This window comes from Bolinopsis microptera, chromosome 10 (genome assembly GCF_026151205.1).
Source record: "Bolinopsis microptera isolate Bmic1 chromosome 10, MBARI_Bmic_1.0, whole genome shotgun sequence".
NCBI classification, from domain to species: domain Eukaryota; kingdom Metazoa; phylum Ctenophora; class Tentaculata; order Lobata; family Bolinopsidae; genus Bolinopsis; species Bolinopsis microptera.
In genome coordinates this window covers 10,284,681-10,299,455 of record NC_087081.1, presented here as the reverse complement: position 1 = coordinate 10,299,455, position 14,775 = coordinate 10,284,681, and the positions used below count along the sequence as shown (strand labels likewise).

The following is a 14,775-nucleotide window of genomic DNA, read 5'->3' as shown; positions in this document are numbered from 1 at the left end:
GAGGACTTCGCCGCTTCGACGCGCCGAGAAAACTAGCATTTTTGCTTTGCAGAGCAACGATCTCGATGGGTTGACATCGTCAATCAACAAATGCATGAAACGTTAAATCTAATTTTAACATCAAAACATAACATGTTTAATAATTAAATCAACAGCATTTCTTTCGTTTTATTTGATTCCATTTTATTTAATTTGATTGACGATGTCAATCTTTCGTAGTTCATGCAAGGTTTACAAGGTTTACAAGGTTTACAAGGTTTACAAGGTTTACAAGGTTTACAAGGTTTACAAGGTTTACAAATATAATCTATATATTACATGCATGCATAGTGGCCCAATTTTTTTGCACAGTCTAGTGGTGTGATTTCAATAATGAATTAAAAATTTTCATGCGCAGTTGTGCATCGCAGTTGTGCAATGCGCTACAAGCATTTAACCATATTTTTGAGTGTTTAGGGACTTTTTTATATTCTTAAAGGTTTGATTTTATATAGGGTCATTGCTATATTATGTGTATATTGTTTGAATAATTTTATTTTTAACCATATAACAATATTTGTTTCAAAATATTGAAGTGGTTCATGTTTATAGCTGTTAAAATGGCAGTGTTCATACTACATGCTAGGCTCTATTTTGACGGTTACAAATAATATTAATCGGACGATTAATGATTCGAACCAATAGTCATTAATTCAGTAGAATCCACTTTCATTTGGTATCCAGACAGTAGAATTCTTTTTATTTGTTAGATATACAATGAAATCGGCTTTAAAACATGTCGATTTAATAATTATTTCGAAACGCATACTTTTCTACCTATTCACTTGGTATTAGTGCGATCTATTGTGGCTACTTGGGTGATGACTATTGACTGTGACCGACGAGTCTTTGTTGTGAATGCGAGCTGTAAAGTTAAAATTGCTTTCAGTATGTTGTTAGAGTAAATTCTTCGATTTCAGCCAACCAGATCGTCTTAAATTTTACACCAGCACATGGCAGACGTGACCACAACTAACCGAATTTTTAATTATTGGAAGGAAGCTTTCTCATTTTTAACCACCCATGCGGTTGTACTCAGCAAATTGTGTAATAATCTTGAGGATCTCTGTGAAGATTTTATTTCAAATCCACCTTTGTGACGCTTTTGCCAGTATTAAGGGAGAGTAAATTCCTTCTTTGGTATCTCTTCAGAGTTGAACGTTGAAATAAATATGTTTCTGGGTTTGAATTTGGATGAATATACTGAAATTCACTTAAATCGTTCAATGAAATAAATTTTCAAGCATTTGTTTATGTTTCTCTCCGTGTAGTTTCCCCGTATAGTTAACGACATTGGGCTTCCAAATGGGTATGAAGTTCTTCGACTTGGTTCCTGTAATAAACCTCCTGGTAGCTCTCCTTCAAGACTCCTATTCCCAATGTGCAGAGTCGTGCTATACAAACAAAATCTAATATTTATTTCATAAGTTGAATTATTATCATTATGATAGGAAATGTAAATTGTCCTAAATCTGTCTTGCGGTATCCTGCACTGTCATTCTCTGACGAGACAGTCTGACCCTCCTGAACTTTAATGCTTTTGACATCTCAACAGATTTCCCACCATCAAACTTCGGGCCAAGGAAGTACAGCAAAGTCTTTTCCTTTCTATGACAGTGGTCAGAGTTTGGGTGGAGAAACTGTTTGCCTTGCATTAAGGACCCAGGTTGATTTGATTGAATGTATATATGGGCATGTTCATTTGAGTTTGAGGATATTGGTAAATATTAGTGGCCTTATTAAGGCATGGTGTAGTTGACTTTGTCACACTATGAAATCAACTATCATCGAAAACGCTATTATTTTTGTTTACCATTATCCTCAAACTCAAATGAACGTGTCCACATATTGTTTGATTTCAACCTTTTCTGTCAGATGTAAAAAAGGACCCAGTTAAGCCATCTTAATTAATAGGTGGGATCCTGAAATTTGAAGTGCTTTTCATTGCTCAATCAGAACAAGGTTATTGAAACACCTATAAAGGTTCAGGTCAAATGTACACTGATTGTGCTTTTGATTATTCCTTCTATTGGGGGAAGGGATCAATAGATAGCCTCTTCTAGTGTATTCATTGGCTGTTTTGATTGTTCAGGCTGTATTTTAGTTTTTAATCAACAAAATGTGAAGAAAGTCAAAACAAAACAGGGCGGAAAACACCCTGCAATCGTGAATTGTGTCTTAGAACTCGATTAATTATGATTATAGAAATTTTAAAGATAAGATTTTTGAATATATCTAATTCTGGTCACTTATAATAAAATATAATTGTATTGTTTTAATTCTTGGTAGTACTTACACATGATTTTGCAGTAGATACATCACAATTGAGATAATTGTCTCAGTTGCAGGTTTGTTGAAAACTCATGCCCTGTTGAAATGTCCTGAACAGCAGCAAAGCAACATCGTCTTGGTTTGTGATGAGTGAGGAAGCCTCTGGTAATAGTGGTGCAGCTGGTAAACGTGTTAAACGTTCATCATCCAAGTATGAAGCTGCTGAAGGGAACATTGTTCCAATTGAGCAAAGACTGCATCCAGTGATTAAAACGTTTGACTTTACAACCAACAGATTACAATTCATTCAGCACAAAATCATGAAAGTGTTGTGGAAAAACAGATTCTGTTGGCCATTTCAGAAAGCTGTTGATGCAGATGAGCTTGGCATTCCTGATTATTACAATGTTGTTAAGAATCCCATGGACCTTGGTACTGTCAAGCGAAAACTTGAGAACTTTGAGTATCAGATGGGGGATGAGGCTTTGACAGATATCAGACTTGTGTTTGATAATTGTTTTCTTTATAATAAACCTGATGATGATATTTACTCAATGGCAAAGGACCTTGAAACTGTTTTCGAGTCAAAAATGAGGGATTACCCTGACCATGAGCCTGAACATCGCATCTTGAAAACTCCTGCTGGAGTGAAACCTACCACTAAGGTTGTTCCTGCAACTACAACATCCGACTTGACTCCTGCTCGCACATCAGTTTCATCAGTTAAACCTGCTAAATCTCAGCTCAAAAAGGGTGTAAAGAGGAAAGCAGATACAACTACCCCAGAATCCAGCGATCAAGTTAGCACCACCACTCATTCTCCTGTAATTTCAAAAGCTGGCAAGAATAAAGCTTCCAAGAAGGTTTTACTCCCACCCACTGTTCCCTTTTCATCAGCTTCTAACAATGAACTAAAGAACTGTATGACATTAATCAAAGAATTGGTAGGTCGAAAACATTCAAATTATGCATGGCCATTTTATACTCCTGTGGATGTGAAAGGTTTGGGTTTGCATGATTACTTAACTATTATCAAAGAGCCAATGGACTTGGGTACTCTTAAGCTTAAATTGGAAAACGGACAGTACAGCTCAGCTTTGGAATTTGCTAGAGAAGTCAGATTAATATTCAGTAATTGTTATAAGTATAATCCACCAGATCATGATGTTGTTGCTATGGCAAAAGAACTTGAAGTTGCATTTGAAACAAGATTTGCTAAGATTCCTCTTGGAAATCATATTTCAAGTTCTAAACCCAAAGTCAATTCCTCTATCAAGGTCACTCCAGTTAAAAATGGTTTGGCTACATTACCTCCCGCAAAACCAAAGTTTCAAACACCTGTTCTCCCTTCATCAGATAGCTCAGATCATGCCATTGATTCAGATGACGATTTATATGGTAAAAACATTCAGTTACTGCAAGATCAAATGAAAGTAATTAAAGCTAAGCTTGCTGAATTGGAATCATATAAAGCCTCTTCAAAAGTAAAGAGGACACCTTCAATGGCCACTCCAAAAACTAAAAAGGCTAGGACTCCAAAAGAGCCCAAGGTTTCCAAGAAAGCCCAAAAAGTCATTTCTACACCAAAAGGTACTAAGGTAACAGCCAGTAAAGCTAAGCTACAGGAAACTCTTGTCCCAACAGTAACATCTACTACACCTATTGCTATGTCCTATGATGAAATACGTCAACTTAGTATGGATATCAATGGACTTCCAGGTGGAATGTTGGGCAAAGTAGCCCAGATTATTCAGTCTCATGAGCCTAATCTACAAGGTAAGGATGCTACTCCTGGTGAAATTGAAATTGACTTTGAGACTCTTAAACCTGCAACATTACGAGGTCTTCAGCAGTATGTGGTTGACTGCCAAAAAGAGATGAAAAGAGCTCCATCGATCAAAAAAGGTGCTACCCACACTACTAAAGAGAAAAAGAAAAAGAGTCAAGAGGTTGAGCAACGTCCTAAGGAAACAAAACCACCAAAAAAGAGTGTTGCTAAACAGAAGCCCAAGCCTCAGAACATGTCTCGGCTCAGCTCAAGTTCTAGCTCTGATTCCATTGGAGAAGGATCTAGCTCTGGAGAAGAGGTGAGTTCCGTCAAAGCTGTTCAACCTCCAGCAGCTCCACCCTCTGTTCCGTCTGTAGTACCACCTGCAGCTCCCTCTCCAGTTCTGTCTCCTCCCGTTCCATACATCCCAAAACCACAAGCTGAGCTCAAACCTATTGAAATTCCCACCAAGGAACAAAAAGCTGCCTCCTTAAAATCATCCCCCTTGAAATCATCCCCCTTGAAATCATCCCCCTTAAAATCGCCTGATATTTCATCAGAACTATTATCATCAGAAATATCAGAAAGTGATGTTAAGTGCTTTGCTGACCCAACAGCGCAGGAGATCTACAATCTTAAGAAGCAAGAAGATGATCATGAAATCTCCTTCGACATGAACAAATCGTTGGAGCTAGAAAAGAAACCATCTTTAAACAACTGGGGTAGCTTAGCACAAGAAAACATCACATCCAATCCAGTTTTGAAGACTTCCCGATTTGAGGAGTTTAAGAGGCAGGCCCAAGAAAGGCTAGAACGACAAAAGGCTCTACTGCAGCAGGAGGAAAACATGAAAATGGAGAAAGAGCGTCAGGAAGCTGACAGAAAGCTTGAGGAGGAAGAAAAACAGCGGGAGCGAGAGGAAGAGGAAGCTCTAAACTCAATAGTTGAGAGGAAACCAGTTAAACCACCCACACCTCCCCCACTTCCTCCTCCACCTCCTGTAGTGCAGGAGAAGACAAAACAGGAACTAGAAAGGGAAAGAAGAGAGAAACTTAGAGAGGAGCAGCGCAGACAGAGGCAAAGCATGATGCCGTCCATTGACATGAACATGCAAGCAGAAATAATGCGTACCTTTGAAACCAGCCATCATCTGTGACTCATGTAATGCGCGTTCAAATTTGTATTATGTTATATTTAAGTGATATGAACGAGTTGATTGCTTCACTTGTTTTGGGGCAGTCAGCAAGTTAATGTTGTGTTATTTCTATGCAGTAAATTATAGCTTTGTCTTCATAGTATAGTCAAAACAGTTTGGAAATTTAAGACACCTTGATCATGATTGGTCGTTCATGTCTGTTGAGTTGATGTTTTGAGATAACAAAACTCTGCTTTCAATTACAGGATAATTGAGATTTCTGATTTAGTGTCTTTGAGATTTTGTGCCACTTATAAGAATGTACATTTTGATATGGTTATTACTTATCGCATAAATTATGGGCAATTCGGTAGTATCCTGTAACATGATCAGAACAGAATTGGCGTTTTTTTCTTTCCAGTTCAGAAACCGAGTAAGGAGGTGCGGCTACTGATGAGAAGCCTCCTTAAAGTTATTTGGGTTAGAAACGACATCTGGGTCCCTACCCTCGCACAAGATTATTCTCAATTTTCTTGTTGTGTCCACAACTAAACTCTAAATAGGACACTTTTCTAAGCATGTTGGAACTGAAAATGCCAATTTTGTACTGTAAGTAAGTATGGAATTGCCTATAAATATTAATCGAGGCCTAATTAAAGTTTGCAACTTCTCCAAGTTCAATCAGTGAAGCATACCAAAGTTGTGAAGTCCATCGACTTGATTAAACATAATAACCAATTCAACAAATTTCTAGCTGACACTAGCTGCTCATTTCCAGATGATTTTAATCAGAAAATTTTTCCCTTAACGTGTACATCAAGACTGTTAGGCGTACGATTTTGTTTTTTAATTGGTTGTTTCTTGTAAAACATTTTAAAAGCAGTGTTAAAATGCGATGTGTTCTTCTTCCACAGTATACAGTATACAGTATACACACAGTATACTCAGTATACACTATGGACATGTTCAAACCTGGTTGGTGGTTTTGTTTCACTGCCAAAATGGGCGATTTTCTCATTTTTACAATAACTCCATTAATAATTACTCCATGGTCTTGAAACTTTCAGAGATGATTATAATTGTGATAACAAATAGTCTCAGGTCATCGGCTATGAATAATATTGTAAAATGGCCCAGTTATGTTGAAAAATGTAACATTTGGTTACACCTTTCAATGGCTCAGCCAATTATTAAATTTTAAAGATTCTTGCTTCACAAAAATGTACTTTAGGTATTTGCTTAGCTGTGGAATGAAAAAAGGCCCACTTTTGATTTCATAAAAAGGCCCAAAATGGACATTTTGTAACATCTTGTTTTCATGAATCTATCTTTATAGTTTGTTACAACCACAGCTAGTGTAGGATATGTATTTAACTCTCAAACCAGGTTATTAGTGCAGCAATTCTTGTATAAAGGCATTACCACAATCTTGGTATATGGTTCATAATCAATAAAGGCCCATTTCTTTGAATAACGTAACATGGTTACAAATGAGTATGTTATACAGAGTTGTTTGATCTAGTATTGGTTTTAAGTTGGTTGATGCATTAAAATAAAGACATGAAACAACTTAACAAATTTAAAAAATGATAATTGGGACCAAATTATTGAATTTTGTAACAATTTAAATGTAATGTAATTTAAATTGACAATCCGCGACAGAACGTGGTAAATTTAATCAAATGAATATGGCTAATTAGATTAAAGGTTGGATATTTAAAAACTTTTAATTTGTATATCAAATTGTATAGAAGATAGAAATTGGGCCCTATATATTGAAATTTGTAACAATAAAATGCTAGGTCACGAGTTTATCCACTGAAATGGCAGAGTTCCATGTCCATCTGTGGACTTACAAAATTCAATGTTTTGGGCCCAAGTACAAAATATGGTCAATAATATGGTTGATGGAACCCTTATGACCTAGGCAAACTGGTTCTGAACTTCAAAAACTATAATATAGCTTGCCTAACACCCCTCACACTAGGATACATACTATATATAATATACTGTATACATTTACTTTCTAATGTTACATTATTCAAGTTCCGCAGCCATTTTATCAAATTATACGAATAAGGATTGCTTTACAATTCTGTATGAGAATCTAAAAACCATGTTACCAGTACAAGAATTTATTGAACAGTCCAGATTATATGAGCTTTGTAGTCAAAACATAAATATGTTACAAAATTCAATGTTTTGGGCCCAAGTACAAAATTTGGTCAAGAATATGGTTGATGGAATCCTTTGTGACCTGGAAAAACTGGTCTGAACTTCAAAAACTATAATATAGCTTACCTAACACCCCTCACACTAGGATACATACTATATACACTTACTTTCTAATGTTACATAATTCAAGTTCCGCAGCCATTTTATCAAATTATATGAATAAAGATTGCTTCAGAATTTTGTATGAGAATCTAAAAACCATGTTACCAATACAAAAATATATTAAATATTCCAGATATGACCTTGGCAGTGAAAACATAAATATGTTACAGAATTCAATTTTTTGGGCCCAAGTACAAAATTTGGTCAAGAATATGGTTGATGGAACCCTTTGTGACCTAGAAAAACTGGTCTGAACTCGAAAAACTATCAAGAAGCTTCTCTAAAAACCCATTGAAAAAGTGTAACATAGAAATGTGTTACAAAATTCAATATCCAGGGCCCCCAACTAAACTGCTATATCTCAGGACCTGAATATGTTACAAAAATTCTGATTCAAGGGTGCCCTCAGTCAAAGGGTCTAGTTTTTGTCAAAAGTTTCAGTTTTTCTTAAAATGTTACAGATTTCAATCTGGGGGCCCAGAAGTAATGAGTGGGAAAAATGAAACAAAACCACCAACCAGGTTTGAACACGTCCCTATACACTGGCACATGTATCGTCAATAATGTAAATCTTTTAATTTTTTACAACACTTCCATTGGTATCATTCGAGTCTTTACTTCCAGAATTGTTGTACATTCAATCAATCTACTAAAATATATTCAAAGTATCTATTGAAAAATGAATGAACTTGAAATTGACAAAAAAGGAAAGCAATTAACTCACTAACAATCTGTACCCATTTCCCCATGTAAAGATGGAATTCCTGGTATCAGATAGATTTGGTGGATTATGTATCTCACTGGGGACTGGAATGATATCTTTTCTCATCACGTGGTACCTTATCCCTGAGCTGTCCCATCTTTTTCTATCCGCTAACTTGGCTGGAAAGGATCTGAATAAGAGGCTTAATGATTATCGAGTGTAAGATAAGATTATATTTGGGGGATTTTATTGCATTTTAGAATTAGTTTGACTGCCATCTGGAGATATACCTTATATCTACTATCGACATGTCATTTCATTTCCAGTTTTAAGCATGATAACATTCAAACAATATTTTTATTTATTTATTTAATATTTTATTTACAATCTATTTATTCATTTATTTAACAATAATTAAAAGAATTATAACGCAGGCCTGAAGGAGTTGGCGTCATAGCCGGAGCAATATATCTTGTGTGTTTGTTTTGTATGATCCCTTTTTACGTTTTACACTCTAAAGATGATGCCTCTTCGACCATGCTTACTGTAAGCTTAATTTAAATCATTCATGTCAATATTAATTCATGTTAGCTCTAGCTATTTGATTTTAGTATTCATAGGAAGTCTTGTGAATTATCGTCAAATTTAAAATAAACTTGTAACTCTGTCCGTTGTAATGACTTAATCTTTCTTCAGAATTTATCACTATATCTAAGTGCGTTATTGTCTATCTGTTGTATGATCCTCTTGGGCTTTACTGACGATGTCCTAAACTTACGATGGAGGTAACTATCTCAAACTTATAATCTTTCGTATTTTTTAATTAAGAGTTGGTTTCTTTTCCAAGCATTGTAACCTTATATTAACAAGATAATTTTGATAACTTCTTGGGTTTCAGGCCTATTTTATGATAATAACGTCTTACATTTAGGCACAAACTAGTCCTACCCACGATTGCCTCACTGCCAATCCTAATGGTGTACTACGTGACATATGGAAACACTAACATCGTCATGCCTTTTCCTGTACCACAACTCTTCAATGTAAATGTCTTTGATTTAGGTTCGAATTCGATATTCTACTGCCAAGCACGCTTCATTTCTCTCAACATTTTCATAATCCGTTACATTTATTTTTATAGTAGTTTTGATGCACATATTATTGTGACAATAATGAATTGATAACACGTTATTCTCACCTCAGGTATACTCTACTATGTTTACATGGGAATGTTGGCCGTCTTTTGTACAAATGCCATCAACATTCTTGCCGGTAAGAACTATTCTCTTAATTGATATTTTTGGCGGCAACTATTCTACCATTTATTTTGATACTTCATACATTGGTTATATTATCAGTTTTAAACCTTATTCAACATTCAAGCCTTTTAAATTCCGTTTGCACTGCAACGAGATGATATTTTTGTATCTCAGGTGTAAATGGAGTGGAATGTGGCCAGAGTATAGTAATAGCTATCTCAGTATTACTGAACTCTCTACTCAACCTGAACTCGGAGTGTTGGAATGAACACATGTTTTCACTGTACCTGGTGTGCCCCTTCATCGGTGTTTCCTCAGCAGTTCTTTATTATAATTGGTAAGATGAGTAAATCTAATTCAATTTCTTAACGTTCAAGTTTGTATCGTAGTCACGTCCACCGAAATAAGCTGCAAAAAGGTCTACTGATAATTTTGGCGGCACGCGCAAAATTCAAATCTTTATAGTGAAGCCGCTTCGTAGACATTTAAGACATGGAAAAATTTGCGCGCGCGGTTTCATCGGTGGCCACATATGATTCATTCCATTGAGCGCGATGGCACCTGTTGCGTGTCACTTTCTTTGCCAGTATTTGAACTGCTACAGGACGGTGACTTCATTTGAACACAGTCATATTCTAGAGAAACTTACGTAACTTGAGCTTAGCAAGCTGCGCCTTCATCGACATGCTTTCACAATTCTAGTCACGCGATGCAGCTTACAACACATCTAGCTTTCGGATAAATTTTCGGAATCCGCTGTGAAGTAACTCCTATTTAGGGTTCATAATTAATAAAGTTTTTGATGTGGTTGGGAGTTTGGTTTTGGTTTCCGTAATGGTTGTTTGCAGGGAGATGCATTTCAGTACAAGTACATCATTTGAGTACATCAGAAACGCGGGAAATTTCCCATAGAACACCTCACTTTGACTTACACTTCATACTTGAACTGTCCTGCTAGAAATATTCGAATATTATTTAAGTTTCATCGAAAAAAGCCACGACTTTAACACGACTATCCTCAGGTATCCTTCGAAAGTATTTGTGGGAGATACATTCTGTTACTTCGCTGGAATGACATTTGCTGCTCTTGGTATCCTAGGACACTTCAGCAAAACAATGCTGATGTTCTTTATACCCCAGATATTCAACTTTGTTCTGTCTGTTCCGCAGTTGTTCCACTTTATACCATGTCCCAGACATCGCCTGCCGAGGTTTAACACTTTTCGTGCTACTAACAGTTTTCTTGCTCTTTATAGAACATAATCAAGCAAAATTTAGAGGGAAAACGCCTTCCCAGTCGAATCTATCAAACAGAAAACGTGGCAGAAAGGTTAGGCTTACTATAGAAATTGTACGCACTGCACTACTTTAACTTCACTTGAACTTAAATTTCACGTTCACTTTAACTCCTAGGTTACACTCAACTGAGGACAAATTAGTAATGAGTACGGTAAAGTTTAAGTACTCCGACCTTGGCATACTGGGCCGGGTTTTCTTGTATCTGCTGCCAATATTAGGTCTCTCCAAGATTACGGTTGAGGATGAGGTAAGCAGTGGATATAATACTGAAATAGTTGACATAGTTGAAATAGTTGAGATAGTTGAAATAGTTGAGATATTTAGTACAGTTGAAGAAGTTGGATAACATGAGATTGTCAAAATTGGCGTAAGATCATTTAGCTTTCGGAAGTTTTTAAAATCAGCCTAACACGCATTTCGTATGAATCTCAGATTATTGTTAAATCATAAGCTTTGTTATTTTGGGAACTTTACCAGATCTTTTCCCAGCACATCACGATGACAAACCTTACGATACTGAACGTTATACTTAAAGTGGTGGGGGACACTCACGAGCAGACCCTTACTGTCTACCTACTGTTACTTCAGGTCACATTCCATTTTAACCACTGTTGTTAAGTAAACAATGTATTTACAGATTGGGAAATTTAGAAATATGTAAATGGTTTGTTAGGAGTTGTGCCTCACAAATATCATGGTCTTAAATTCTCCGACTGATGTTTTCTTGCGTGTAACGTTAACTATTTCACAGGTTTTCTGTAGTATGGTTGCCTTTTTGATCAGGTATCAGCTAGTGCATCTCTTCTACGATGAATAATTAGGAGGAGACCACGCGATCGTAAATTCCTGAAATATCTTTGAACCGGGTTACTTGGCTGGTCAGTGGTCAGATAGTTAGGGACAGATAGTGGAGCTTTGATTCGCGCGGCTGACACAAATTATTGCTTGGGTGTCGTTAGTGTTCCGTATAAAATATTCTCGTTTAAAAAAATAATGTGCGGATGTAAGCACATTTTGATAAGATTTTCTGTGGTTAATAATGGTATTTGATTAATACTGACACTGTTAAACGTGATTTTTATTTTAGGGGTATAAACGCATCTATAATCACTATTTATTTATACAGAATGTTTTATATGCACAAATTTAACATATCTAATTATAGTTAATATCCGCTATCTATTATACACTTTTCAGTGATAATAGTATTCGGATGAATGATTTGGTTTAAACGGATTTTATATTGTTCTGAAATTTAATATTTTTATTTTATGAATCGTCTACTGTAAACTCTATTTTACTATTTGTCGCTTATTTGTTGTTTTGAATTTAAATGTAAACCAATAATATGCCTATGACGGTTATTGGTAATTTTCTGTGAATAACACTTTCATTGATTTTGAATGTGGTCAGGGACTTTGTTTAATTAAAATACCAATTTTCCAACTGGCTGGTTGGTCCCGATCTGAAATCTTAATTTTATGTCTTCTTTTGCAATATTTATAGTTTGTTATACGCCTTATTCAAATTGTTATTATCACCTATAGAAGAAAAATGTGGTACAGTTTCGATTAAATTGTAATTGCATTCTTACTAGTCTTGATTTGGGAGCTTCGTCTTTTATTTTCGTAATTCTGAAATTATCCAACTCACAATCTCCCCAATTCACAATCGTAATATTTAAATAATCCTCCATACTATTAATAACACTAAGTGTTAAGGGCAATAGAACTGAGTATATTATATAATCACCTTTGTCATGTAGATTGCAGATGGGCATTATTACATATCAAGATGTGGTTCTGTAAACATAATACTGCCGTACCAATATTACCTTATCGGACTTCATTTGAACGGACATTGAAGCGTTCATTTTCATATCCGTTCAACTAACGTCCGAATAAAATCTTACAACATACAAATCCGTCCTTAATCAAATTATGCTGTGCTAACAGTAATACTGAATCTTTCGCCCACAATATTATTATATACGGTCGCAGTATTCTGGCTATGAACAATGAACAGAACTTGTATTGGTATGGTCCATGAAACCGTAGCCCTTGCTAAATAAAACCACTCAACCAGTATATCCTTGATCGGGATCCCAGGCTAGTATGTTCAGGGTTGCCGGGGGACCTTAAAAACGGCAATTTTGGGCAAAAAACCTTAAAAAAGACGTGAAAAACGGGCAAATTTTCGGTTTTTTAAGGTTCCATACCTAAATTATACCTAGCTTGATGTAGATCTAAATCGATTTTCCGGATTAGTAAAATTTTTTTGAAATTATACCTAGCTTGATGTAGATCTGATAAGATTTTCTGAAATCATACCTAGCTCGGTGTAGATCTGATTGGATATTCTGAAATTATACCTAGCTCTGTGTAGACCTGATAAGATTTTCTGAAATTATACCTAGCTCGGTGTAGATCTAATTGGGTTTTTCTGAAATTATAATTAGCTCGGTGTAGATCTAATTGGGTTTTTCTGAAATTATACCTAGCTTGTTGTAGATCTAATTGGGTTTTTCTGAAATTATACTTAGCTTGTTGTAGATCTAATTGGGGTTTTCTGAAATTATACCTAGCTCGTTTTTCTGAAATTATACCTTCCCCCTTAGGCTTAAGATATGATTGCAATTTCTGTAGCGGAAAACCTTAAAAAACCTTAAATTTAACTGTTTTTGGTTTTGGACCTTAAAAATGGGTCAAAAGGGGCCTTAAAAGACGTGAAAAAACCTGATAAATGACTCTCAAAAATGCCAGCAACCCTTGTATCACGTGGTGACCCCCACTGTCGCTTCACTATAGTAGAGTTTCTACGATACAGGGGGAGCCGCGCACTCGTGCGCGGCGGGTCATACAACGTATGACAAGGCAACCCTGAGTATGTTCATCATTCATACACATTCGGCGCAATGACAGGCTCTGGCTGAGCGCCGCCGCGCGCCCAGCTAGTAATGAGTAATGAAATGGCCGAGGAACAGTAAATGCAGAGGTTAAATCTAATGAGTGAAAAGTTACCTGGATGGAGTCTAAAGAGTCAAGCTGTTTGAAGGTCGATCCTAGAGACCATAGTTGAGAGTCAAAAGTCGAGAACCGACGGCCCGGAGTTGTAGGTTTACAACCTGCCAGGACGCGCGCCGAGTTGGACTCGTATGGAACAGATATTTTACGAGTATCACCCGTTAAGCTTGACGGATGTTACTCGTCTAAGTTTCTTCGAAGTAGCGCGCGCCGCTTTCTTCTCGAAACGTCTGGCCCGATGGCAAGAGCTACGAAGTAGCGTGCGCCGGGCCAGATCATTAACAATGGTCAACCGTTAAGCCTCATTGACAATTGAGTGCTGTGAGAAGCCTCATTGAGTGCGCGGCGCGGCACAGTAACGCATCGCGCTACAACCATAATCCATATATAATAACACTATAATTTAACTATACTAATAAATTTTATAAATTCATAAAGTAATAAATATATTATTTTCTTGATTGACAATGTCAACCCATCGAGATCGTTGATAGACGATGCAAAGCAAAAATGCGACGATGCGAAGCAAGAATGCTAGTTTGCGCGGCGCATCGAAGCGGCGAAGTCCTCCAAACTATTTTCCTAATTTTTTACTTATATTTATTTATATTATAAATTAATTATATATATTTAGACTTCGTGTATATTATTTTTTGACATACGTTGCATGCCACTTTTCGCGCCGCCGAAGGATACGAAACATGTATCAAATTATTTTTCGAAAACCACTTGGCCCTTTTTTCTTTGGAAAAATTCTGGCAACCCTGAACCCCGTACAAGTAGGAGGTGCACCATAAAAATAAACTTGCTCGGATTTTAAAAATTTTTGTACCATTGTTTTCTAGAGACTGTGAGAATTTTCACAATACCAAATTTGTTTTACCTTTTTGGAAAGATCAGTGAGTTTTGCCTAGGTGCCATATTTGATGGTGCGCGGCTTT

The 14,775-nt window shown here is 36.3% G+C and overlaps 2 protein-coding genes across 2 annotated transcripts; both read left to right on the top strand.

Moving 5' to 3' along the window:
- Nucleotides 1-2,046: 2,046 nt before the first annotated feature.
- LOC134821917 (bromodomain testis-specific protein-like) lies at nt 2,047-5,624 on the top strand. Its single transcript, XM_063832747.1, has one exon. The coding sequence runs from the start codon at nt 2,457-2,459 to the stop codon at nt 5,232-5,234; it is 2,778 nt and encodes a 925-aa protein (XP_063688817.1). The 5' UTR covers nt 2,047-2,456; the 3' UTR covers nt 5,235-5,624.
- A 2,685-nt stretch (nt 5,625-8,309) lies between these two features.
- Nucleotides 8,310-12,421, top strand: LOC134821734 (UDP-N-acetylglucosamine--dolichyl-phosphate N-acetylglucosaminephosphotransferase-like). The gene is made up of 10 exons (XM_063832476.1): nt 8,310-8,472; nt 8,688-8,799; nt 8,950-9,038; nt 9,185-9,315; nt 9,457-9,525; nt 9,687-9,849; nt 10,535-10,723; nt 10,926-11,058; nt 11,301-11,399; nt 11,563-12,421. The coding sequence occupies exons 1-10, from the start codon at nt 8,363-8,365 to the stop codon at nt 11,626-11,628; spliced, it is 1,161 nt and encodes a 386-aa protein (XP_063688546.1). The 5' UTR covers nt 8,310-8,362; the 3' UTR covers nt 11,629-12,421.
- The last annotated feature ends 2,354 nt before the right edge of the window (nt 12,422-14,775 follow it).